The 11,462-nt window shown below is 41.9% G+C and overlaps 1 protein-coding gene across 4 annotated transcripts in view; it reads left to right on the top strand.

Annotated features, from left to right (window-relative positions):
• The first annotated feature begins 104 nt into the window (after positions 1–104).
• Positions 105–11,462, top strand: part of tctn1 (tectonic family member 1) — a 33,206-nt gene continuing 21,848 nt past the window's right edge. For 2 of the 4 annotated variants that reach the window (XM_078227456.1, XM_078227457.1), the window contains exons 1-4: positions 235–607; positions 2,446–2,566; positions 6,938–7,044; positions 8,253–8,410. In XM_078227456.1, the coding sequence (XP_078083582.1) occupies positions 355–607; positions 2,446–2,566; positions 6,938–7,044; positions 8,253–8,410 (639 nt within the window). In that variant the 5' untranslated portion in view covers positions 235–354. Of the gene's footprint in view, positions 608–2,445; positions 2,567–6,937; positions 7,045–8,252; positions 8,411–11,462 lie in introns of all 4 variants that reach the window. The other 2 variants (XM_078227455.1, XR_013499406.1) reach the window with 2 other exon arrangements.

Below are 11,462 nucleotides of genomic sequence, written 5' to 3'. Positions count from 1 at the left end.
CCAGGCCGTGCGTCATCCGCCGCCCTTACGTCACTCAGCCGGGCTGAGCGTCAGCCCCCCCCCCCGTCCTGACGTCACAATCGATGCCGTCACCTTCGCCTAGCGACCGCCTCGCGCCCCGGAACCTTCCCGAACGCTGGACCGTTATGGCCGTTAGAACTCCTCACGGCCTGTTGACGGACGGAGATTTCCTACGCGGACGAATCGAAACTTAACGCGGCGCTCTAAGTTTTTTCTTTACTGCGGCAGAGAAGGCCTGTCATCTGTTTTATTAAAATATTGTCCCTCGGATTGCGTTCGCATGGACCTCCCGCCTACCGGAAGTCGATTGTTGTTCAATGGTTGCCCACGGTGATGGAGTCGAGTCTCTCTCTATTATTGATGGCGGTGGCAGTCTTGTCAGTCAGCCTATGGATCGATATTGTGGGTAACGTGCTCGCTGATGAGAACTTTACTGGAAGTGTGGGCACCTCGGGTCAGGCTGAATCTGTAACTGGCAGCACCACGGTTCTCTTCGATAATTCGACAGAATTAACAATGTCCTTTTCCAGTGATCCACAAGTGAGTGTGGCCCGGGCAGGTACACTGCAAAACCTTCAAATAGACGGTAGGTTTATGTTGTATTGCTCGGCTACTTTTTTTAAAGGGAACTTATCTGAATGGCCTACTCCTGTTCCTAAAAACCGTGGTAACAAGTCACACAACACCAGGTTAAAGCCCAACAGATTTATTTTGCACATATGCTGTGTTTGTGAACCCATCTCTCCACTCACCTGATTGAAGGAGCAGTGCTCCAAAAGCTCGTGATTCCAAATAAACCTGTTGGACTTTAACCTGGTGTTGTGAAACTTCTTATTGTGCCCACCCCAGTCCGACTCCAGCATCTCCACATCATGCCTAAAAACCGCAGGCAGCGTTCGAAGTGGAACAGAATTTGCTGTGTTCCCATGGACACTCAGTATTACTATTAAACATAACATAAAGAACACAAAACAGTACAGCACAGACAGGCCCTTCGGCCCACGATGTTGTGCCGAGCTTTATCTGAAACAAAGATCAAGCTATCCCACTCCCTAACATCCTGGTGTGCTCCATGTGCCTATCCAATAACCGCTTAAATGTTCCTAAAGTGTCTGACTCCACTATCACTGCAGGCAGTCCATTCCACACCCCAACCACACTCTGTGTAAAGAACCTACCTCTGATATCCTTCCTGTATCTCCCACCACGAACCCTATAGTTATGCCCCCTTGTAATAGCTCCATCCACCCGAGGAAATAGTCTTTGAACGTTCACTCTATCTATCCCCTTCATCATTTTATAAACCTCTATTAAGTCTCCCCTGAATTGATTTTTTAAACTGATTTAGTTCAGTAAATGTTCAGGAGATGTAAGACGGTGAATTCAAAAGAAATTCAAATCCTGGAAATCTGAAAGAAAGAAAATGCTTGAAAGGAGGTCTGAAAAGATGGCTTTTGAGTCTAATAAAAATACTGGATCTGAAATAAAAACCTTTTTCGGGTGCTGATGGAGCTGCTGTGTATTTCCATTATTTTCTATGTTATCGCTAAATGAATAGCTGTGCTGAAGCAGCTAACTAGCTTGCTTGAATTCCTGGAAGATATTTTGTGTATGGTTAGATAGAACCAGTTACTGCAGGAATTATGACTGAACCAGTTAACACTAATCTTGCTTTGAAGTACCTTTTTCAAACACCTTAGTAATTTTTTTAAAAAATCAGAGAGGGGAAAATGAGAACCAGTATGAGAACTGGACTGTGGAGCAGAGCATATTTCAGACACCTCTGCTTGTTGAGATTGTTGTAAAGTTATATTGGAGACTGCTGTGACAACTGTACTTTTTCATCAATGCCTATATTGGATTCCAGAAAAGGAAGAAAGTGATGATGGAACTGTCTATTATTTGTCTTTAAATATTAGAGAGCGAGGAGGAAATGCAGAAAGCCTTTCTTGCAGTGCCTTTCATCAAAGCAAAGTCCACAACTGAAACATGAATTGTTTCTCTCTCCACAGTTGCTGCCAGACCTGCTGAGTATTCCAGCATTTTGTTTTTATTTCAGATTTCCAGCATCTGCAATATTTTGAGCTTGAATTGGTTTGGCAATAGATGTTTGATCCAAATCAAATTGAGCTGGGGAAAATATGTTTCCCCAACTAATTTTCACTGAATTTTTGAATGGGAAGATTTTTTTGGCACATAATTTACAAATATAATAGAACTATTTTGAAACTTTGACCTTCCTGGTTTGAATATATATTTCACTTCATTGCATTACTGAGTCAGTGCTACATTATAAGAGATGCTGTTTTTTGGATAGATCAACATTATCCATCAACCAAATCCACAGGAGCTGATTAATTGGCCATTTTTTTTTTCTTATAACTTTATAGTCTTGTATTCAACCGTATATTTTTGCTCTTTCAGTTTATACTTTATGCGTCTGCAACTTACTGGTGGAACAGTGTGATATAAATTGCTGCTGTGATCCAGACTGTAAAGAATATGATTTAACTACTTTTACAACCTGTGATGTTCAGATTGTCACGTAAGTTTATCTGAGAAATTGATTCATTTATTCATTGCCTAAACTTGAATTGATTGACACAACAGCATGTTTACTGAGATCCAATAAATGTAGATTTTCTTGCCTACTCAAATTACAACTATAATCCTTTTTGTAGTTCACTGATTTCAATAATGTGCGATTTCTATTGTATTATTTTACATTCACCTGTTGTGAGCTAAGACCAACAACCACATTGCCTACATGTAGTATTCACAGTATCTAATTCTTTCCTGCACCTCTCAGTATTATGCTTTTCAGAAGCTCTCCTTTTTAAAACCTTCAATCTTCATTTTGTTTCCTGTCTCTGTGACATTATTCAACTGCACTCCTACCTCAGCTCATCTGCTGCTGAAACAGTTATTTTTTTTTTGTTACCTTTGACCTTGACTATTCCAATGCATTTCAGGCCATCCTCCAATGTGCTACGCCCCTTGTAAACTTAAGGTCATCCAAAATTCTGCTGCCTGTGCCCTAGCTCATGGCACATACCATTCACCCATTGTCTCTGTGTTTACTAGCCTACTATTGGCTCTGGTTAAGCAATGCCTTGACTTTAAAATTTTCCTTGTTTTTCAATCGCTTGCCCCTCCCTACCTCCTCCAGTCCTATAAACCTTCAAGATTTCTGCGCTCTTCCAATTCTGACCTCTTAAATACACGGCTATGCCTGCAGCTACCACACCTTAATTTCTGGAGCTCACTCCCTAAATCTCTCCTCCTGTCTATCTCACTTTCCTCCTTTAAAACAGTCTTTAAAACCTATTTCTGTCTCTAATATCTGTTTGTGCAGCACTAAGTATTAAATTTTGTTTGAGAATCCTGTGAGAACTGGCTTGTTATCTTTTACCACGTTTAAGGTGCTATATAGAATCATAATGGTGACAAAAGGTCCCCATTCAGCTTGTGCTCCCCTCTGAAGGAGCAATTTGTCTATTGTTAATCTGCTGCCTTTTCCCTGTCATCCTGAAAATTTTTGCTTTTCAGATAATTGTCCAATTCCTTATGAAAGCCTCAATTAATCTTGACTCCACTACTCTCAGGTGGTGCATTCCAGACCTGAACCGCTGGCTGCATGAAAAAGGGTTTCCTCATGTCATTTTGGCTTCTTTTGCCATTAACCTTCAAGCTGTGCTCTCTGGTTCTCAATCCTTTCACCATTGGGACGGTTTCTCCCTTTCCACTCTGACAGGATGATTTTGACTACAGTACCTCAATCAGATCTCCTCTTAACTTTCTCTTCTCCAAGGAGAACAGTTCTAACTTCTCTATCTATCTATCTATCTATCTATCTGAAGTACCTCATCCCTGAAACCAGTCTCATGAATCATTACTGCACTCTTTCTAATGTCTTCATGATAATATCTTTAAAAATGCAAATTGAGTAGGTATACACGGAGTACTAGCTGAAAAGGGAGAGATCATGAAGAACAAAGAACAATACAGCACAGGAACAGGCCCTTCGGCCCTCCAAGCCTGTGCCGCTCCCTGATCCAAACAAGACCATTCTTTTGTATTCCTCCATTCCCACTCCGTTCATGTGGCTATCTAGATAAGTCTTAAACGTTCCCAGTGTGTCCGCCTCCACCACCTTGCCTGGCAGCGCATTCCAGGCCCCCACCACCCTCTGTGTAAAATATGTCCTTCTGATATCCGTGTTAAATCTCCCCCCCTCACCTTGAACCTATGACCCCTCGTGAATGTCACCACCGACCTGGGAAAAAGCTTTCCACCGTTCACCCTATCTATGCCTTTCATAATTTTATACACCTCTATTAGGTCACCCCTCATCCTCCATCTTTCCAGTGAGAACAACCCCAGTTTACCCAATCTCTCCTCATAACTAAGCCCTTCCATACCAGGCAACATCCTGGTAAACCTCCTCTGCGCTCTCTCTAAAGCCTCCACGTCCTTCTGGTAGTGTGGTGACCAGAAGAACTGAGCGCAGTATTCCAAATGCGGCCGAACCAACGTTCTATACAACTGCAACATCAGACCCCAACTTTTATACTCTATGCCCCGTCCTATAAAGGCAAGCATGCCATATGCCTTATTCACTACCTTCTCCACCTGTGACATCACCTTCAAGGATCTGTGGACTTGCACACCCAGGTCCCTCTGCGTATCTACACCCTTTATGGTTCTGCCATTTATCGTATAGCTCCCCCCTACGTTAGTTCTACCAAAATGCATCACTTCGCATTTATCTGGATTGAACTCCATCTGCCATTTCTTTGCCCAAATTTCCAGCCTATCTATATCCTTCTGTAGCCTCTGACAATGTTCCTCACTATCTGCAAGTCCAGCCATTTTCGTGTCATCCGCAAACTTACTGATCACCCCAGTTACACCTTCTTCCAGATCGTTTATATAAATCACAAACAGCAGAGGTCCCAGTACAGAGCCCTGCGGAACACCACTAGTCACAGGCCTCCAGCCAGAAAAAGACCCTTCCACTACCACCCTCTGTCTTCTGTGACCAAGCCAGTTCTCCACCCATCTAGCCACCTCCCCCTTTATCCCATGAGATCCAACCTTTTGCACCAACCTACCATGAGGGACTTTGTCAAACGCTTTACTAAAGTCCATATAGACGACATCCACGGCCCTTCCCTCGTCAACCATTCGAGTCACTTCTTCAAAAAACTCCACCAGGTTAGTGAGGCATGACCTCCCTCTCACAAAACCATGCTGACTATCGTTAATGAGTTTATTCCTTTCTAAATGCGCATACGTCCTATTTCTAAGAATCCTCTCCAACATCTTCCCGACCACAGACGTCAAGCTCACCGGCCTATAATTACTCGGGTTATCCTTCCTACCCTTCTTAAATAACGGGACCACATTAGCTATTCTCCAGTCCTCTGGGGCCTCACCTGTGTCCAGTGACGAGACAAAGATTTGTGTCAGAGGCCCAGCGACTTCATCTCTCGTCTCCCTGAGCAGCCTGGGATAGATTCCATCAGGCCCTGGGGATTTGTCAGTCTTTATATTCCCTAAAAAACCTAACACTTCCTCCCTTGTAATGGAGATTTTCTCTAACGGGTCAACACTCCCCTCCGAGACTCCCAGTCAACACATCCCTCTCCTTTGTGAATACCGACGCAAAGTATTCATTTAGGATCTCCCTTACTTCTTTGGGCTCTAAGCATAATTCCCCACTTTTGTCCCTGAGAGGTCCGATTTTTTCCCTGACAACCCTTTTGTTCCTAACGTATGAATAAAATGCCTTGGGATTCTCCTTAATCCTGTCTGCCAAGGACATTTTGTGACCCCTTTTTGCCCTTCTAATTCCTCGTTTGAGTTCTTTCCTACTTTCTTTGTATTCCTCCAGAGCTCCCTCCGTTTTTAGCTGCCTGGACCTAACGTACACCACTCTTTTCTTTTTGACCAATCCTTCAATTTCCCTGGTTATCCACGGTTCTCGAATCCTCCCCTTCCTATCCTTTTTTACAGGCACATGCCTATCCTGCAGCCCTAACAACTGTTCCTTAAAAGACTCCCACATGCCTGGAGCCAACCAGAGAGTAGGTTATATTGGACTTGGTATTGTGTAATGTGACAGAATTAATTAATAACCTCTGAGTAAAAGCACCCCTAGATAGCAACGACTACAATATGATTGAATTTTACATCCGGTTTGAAAGGGAAGGGAGTGGGTCTACAACAAATTAAGGGCAACTAAGTAGGCATGAAAGCTGACCTGGCTGAAGTGAACTGGAACACTAGGCTAGGGGAGTGGGGACATTTAATGGAATATTTCAGAATACTGTCATGTACTGGAGGTGTTCAATTTAAACTGCACTCATCCCCCCACTCTACCCATCTGTAAACAATTTTTTTTGTTATCCTGATTTTCCCCCCTTTAAAATGATGGTGTATTTTCCCCACTTTCCATGATTGATAAAGTGATTTACAAAATATTGTGGTTTTGCAAAGCAAGATCTAATCTCTTCACTTTACTGAAAATGGAAAGCTCTGTCGCTTTGCATTTAATACCTAACAATCTACCAGAAATCAGCCATGATTGAATGGCAGAGCAGACTCGATGGGCCGAGTGGCCTAATTCTGCTCCTATGTCTTATGGTCTTAAATGTAGAAAAACACCACTGAGGGAAGTGGTTGAATATGTCTGTTGTATTGGGCTGCAAATCAAACTCTGGTCTTTTGGTAGTCTGATACAGCTTTTGTGTTTTCTAATATTATAATTTTGAAATTTTTTCACCACTTTGTAACTTTTGTTATTAACCTGCATCCTTTTTTTATTTATGTTTTTGTTCTCCATTTGTTCCTTGTGAACTAAACATAGATTTCTAATGTATTGATGTATGGACATTTCTTGAACTCTGTGCAGGGATGACCGTAAACTTTGCAATCCAAAGGCTGCAACGTACTTCTTGGATAGGAACAAATCTGTATCCTTGATTAACCCCAGCATCTTTTGTATTGAGACAAACAACTGTAAGTGCACAAAAGGGCAGCATCTGATCTGTTTTCTTAAATATTTTGTTTTATGTGCATTAAATTCAAAATGGGTCTATCTATAATAGTCATTAGTTGCTCATAAATCTTGATATTTCATATATGCCAATGAAATAGAATTACTCGTACACACTTGGCATAGGAGCATGTTCGAGCAATCCATGTGTAGCAAAAATAGATCAATCATGGGAACTAAAAATCAAAACAGTATTCTTGATCAGTTCATGCTTTGTTTATGAAAAATATTATCATCAGTATAGTTTCTGAAAATGAGACACTTAATAGAATTCTCATTCATAGACATTCTTAACTGTCAATTTTTTGTCAATCTGACTAATTGAACGGAAATTGAATTTTCTTACGGTTTTCAAAATTATTTCTGCATCAACTTGTATCATGCCTCCCAACTTCTGATTTGTCTCTCCTGAAGTTTGGTTATCAGCTGGAGTACAGTTCCATTACTGTTAGTATACCTACACCTTAGCCACTTGGCTATTCTTCTCATATGAACATAGACAATAAGCAATGTTATTATCCTGTCACGTCTTCACTCAACAATCAAATATGCATGCTTGCTGGCATGGGTTTTCAAAAACAATTGAGAATGAAGATCCTGACTGATCTTTATTTTTCAGTCAGGGTTTTGAAAAAATAAAACTCAAAAACAAAAGTTGTGTCTTTAGTGGATATTTTAACTGAAATGAGCTAACTCTGCACAGGTCTTGGATAGAAACTAGCATCTTCCTGATTCCTGTGATTCAGTATTTCACCAGACATTCCATTTATGTATTTAGGCATAGAAGGAGTTATATTTGGATTTCTTTTTAATTTAGTTTATACATATTTCCTGTCATTTAATAAAATGTGGCAAATGCCACTTGTATCAAGTTATCTGTCTGCGAGGAAGGACTGAACCTGACAGAGTCTGATGTCTTTGCCAATGCTAATGTCAACCAAAAAAATTGATACCACAAAATAAATGTTTTATTATCCCAGGCTCAAACAAAAACACAGGTATATCACACTGAAGTAGTAGTTTATTTTAGTAAATGAATAGTTAATGTTCAGTATTTTCATTGCTATTGCAAAAGGTTTCTTTCAAATGGCAATATATTCCATAAGTAGCAGTTTGTTTCCAAACATTTATTTGAATCTAACTATTCTTGTGTTCATGTTTTAATCCTTAGACAGGGCAGGATCATCCTTTGTTGCCCCAGAAGTGCCAACCACTGATAACTTTGACAGTTTAATGAAACAGTTTGGTGGATTTTCCTTTAGTACTGCTGAAGCACCTCCTAATACACGATCTACATATAGATCCAGTTCAACGCCAAGTAGTTATCAGGTAGTAATTCTAAGAGCCTTGGAAATTATCTAAATTTTACTTGGTCTAATTTTTGCCAGGAATGGGGGGGGCATCAGTTACAAGGACAGATTGGAGAAGCTGGAGTTATTCTCCTTAGAGAAGAGAAGGTTGAGAAGAGACTTGATAGAAGTGTTCAAAACCACAGGGAGCAGGGCAGTTTCAACAAGAATGTATGAGAAGAGATGTTCCTTTTGGCGAAGGCAATGAGAATCAAAAGAAATAGATGTATGGTGATTAGCAACAGAACCAAATACAATTTTTTTTATGCAGTGAGTGTTTAGGATCTGCCTGAGAATGTGGTGGAGGCAGATTCAATTGTGCTTTTCAGAAGGGATTTGGACAAGCGCCTGGAGATTTTTTTAAAATGCAGATTTATTGGGAAAGGGTGGGGAAGTGGTACTAGTTGAATTTTTCTTGCAGAGAACTGGTGTAGATTTGATGGCCCAAATGACCTCCTGTGCTATAAACATTCTATGATTCTTTCAAAATATGTATTTTCCATAGAACGGATCAGCCCCATCACAAATGTACAGTTATTCCCAGAATGCAATTTGGGAGCTGAGCATTGATTACAATTGTATATTAAACAATGGAAATGGATAACGTAGGACAGAGTAGAAATGACAGGATATATCGGATAAATACGTGGCTGAAGAGATGGTGTCGGGGGAGGGTTTCAGATTCCTGGGGCATTGGGATCGGTTCTGGGGGAGGTGGGACCTGTACAAATTAGATGGGTTACACCTGGGCAGGACTGGGACTGATATCCTGGGGGGAATGTTTGCTAGAGCGGTTGGGGAGGGTTTAAACTAATATGCCAGGGGGATGGGAACCTATGTAAGGAGTCAGAGAAAGAGGGAGCAAGGACAAAATGTGGGGAGAATGTTCCAACTACATCAAAAATCTGGAAAAAAGTTGAAAGGAAGGAGAACTTAGGAGGTGCTATGAATGGAAATGTTAGAATTCAAAAAGAAGGTACAAAAACTAGCATAAGGGCACTTTATCTGAATGCTCGTAGCATTCAAAACAAGGTAAATGAGTGGACAGCACAAATCATTGTGAATGAGTATGATTTAGTGGCCATTACAAAGACATAGTTCCAGGATGGTCACGACTGGGAGTTAAATATCCAGGGGTATCAGACTGTTCAGAGGGACAGACAGGAAGGTAAGGGAGGTGGTGTAACTCTGATATTTAAGGTAGACATGAGGGCGGTAGTGAGAAATGATGTAGGTTCTATGGAAAAAAAGGTTGAATCCATTTGGGTGGAAATTAGAAATAGTAAGGAGAAAAAGTCACTGATAGACATAGTCTATAGGCCACCAAATAATAACGTCACGGTGGGGCAAGAAATAAACAAACAAATAACCGATGCATGTAAAACTGGTACAGCGATTATTATGGGGGATTTTAATCTGTGTGTCAATTGGTCAAACCAGGTCGGTCAAGGTAGTCTTGAGGAGGAGTTTCTAGAATGTATCCGCGAAAGCTTCCTTGAACAGTGTGTAATGGAACCTATGAGGAAATAAGTTATCCTAGATCTGGTCCTGTGTAATGACAGTAAGAAGTCTCACAACACCAGGTTAAAGTCCAACAGGTTTATTTGTAGCAAACGCCACTAGCTTTCGGAGCGCTGCCCCTTCGTCAGGTGGGTGGGAGTTCTGATCACAAACAGGGCATATAAAGACACAAACTCAATTTACATGAATAATGATTGGAATGTGAGTCTTTACAGCTAATCAAGTCTTAAAGCTACAGACAATGTGAGTGGAGAGAGCATTAAGCACAGGTTAAAGAAATGTGTATTGTTTCCAGACAGGAAAGTTAGTGAGATTTTGCAAGTCCAGGCAAGTTGTGGGGGGTTACAAATAGTGTGACATGAACCCAAGATCCCAGTTGAGGCCATCCTCATGCCCGGAGTGGAGAGGCTACGACATCTCCGGAGCCTTCAACATGTCATTGATGAAGATGAACATCTCGCCAAGGCCATCCCCACACCCCTACTTCTTGCCTTCAAACAACCACACAACCTCAAACAGACCATTGTCCGCAGCAAACTACCCAGCCTTCAGGAGAACAGTGACCACGACACCACACAACCCTGCCACAGCAACCTCTGCAAGACGTGCCGGATCATCGAAACGGATGCCATCATCTCACGTGAGAACACCATCCACCAGGTACACGGTACATACTCTTGCAACTCGGCCAACGTTGTCTACCTGATACGCTGCAGGAAAGGATGTCCCGAGGCATGGTACATTGGGGAGACCATGCAGACACTACGACAACGGATGAATGAACACTGCTCGACAATCACCAGGCAAGACTGTTCTCTTCCTGGTGGGGAACACTTCAGCGGTCACGGGCAATCGGCCTCTGATCTTCAGGTAAGCATTCTCCAAGGCGGCCTTCACGACACATGACAGTGCAGAGTCGCTGAGCAGAAACTGATAGCCAAGCTCCGCACACATGCGGACGACCTCAACCAGGATCTTGGGTTCATGTCACACTATCTGTAACCCCCACAACTTGCCTGGACTTGCAAAATCTCACTAACTTTCCTGTCTGGAAACAATATACATCTCTTTAACCTGTGCTTAATGCTCTCTCCACTCACATTGTCTGTACCTTTAAGACTCACATTCCAATCATTATTCATGTAAATTGAGCTTGTGTCTTTGTATGCCCTGTTTGTGATCAGAACTCCCACCCACCTGACGAAGGAACAGCCAGTTCCAAAAGCTAGTGGCGTTTGCTACCAAATAAACCTGTTGGACTTTAACCTGGTGTTGTGAGACTTCTTACTGTGTTTACCCCAGTCCAACGCCGGCATCTCCACATCCTGTATAATGAGACAGGAATAATTAATGATCTCTTGGCCCTGATGGAATGCATCCCACGGTACTAAAAGAGATGGTGGGGGAAATAGCAAATGCACTCGTAGTAATTTACCAAAATCCACGGGACTCTGGGGTGGTTCCTGCAGTTTGGAAAACAGCAAATGTGACGCCACTGTTTCAAAAAGGAG

This window comes from Mustelus asterias, chromosome 13 (genome assembly GCF_964213995.1).
Source record: "Mustelus asterias chromosome 13, sMusAst1.hap1.1, whole genome shotgun sequence".
Taxonomy (NCBI): domain Eukaryota; kingdom Metazoa; phylum Chordata; class Chondrichthyes; order Carcharhiniformes; family Triakidae; genus Mustelus; species Mustelus asterias.
This window is presented reverse-complemented; position numbering and strand designations above follow the sequence as displayed.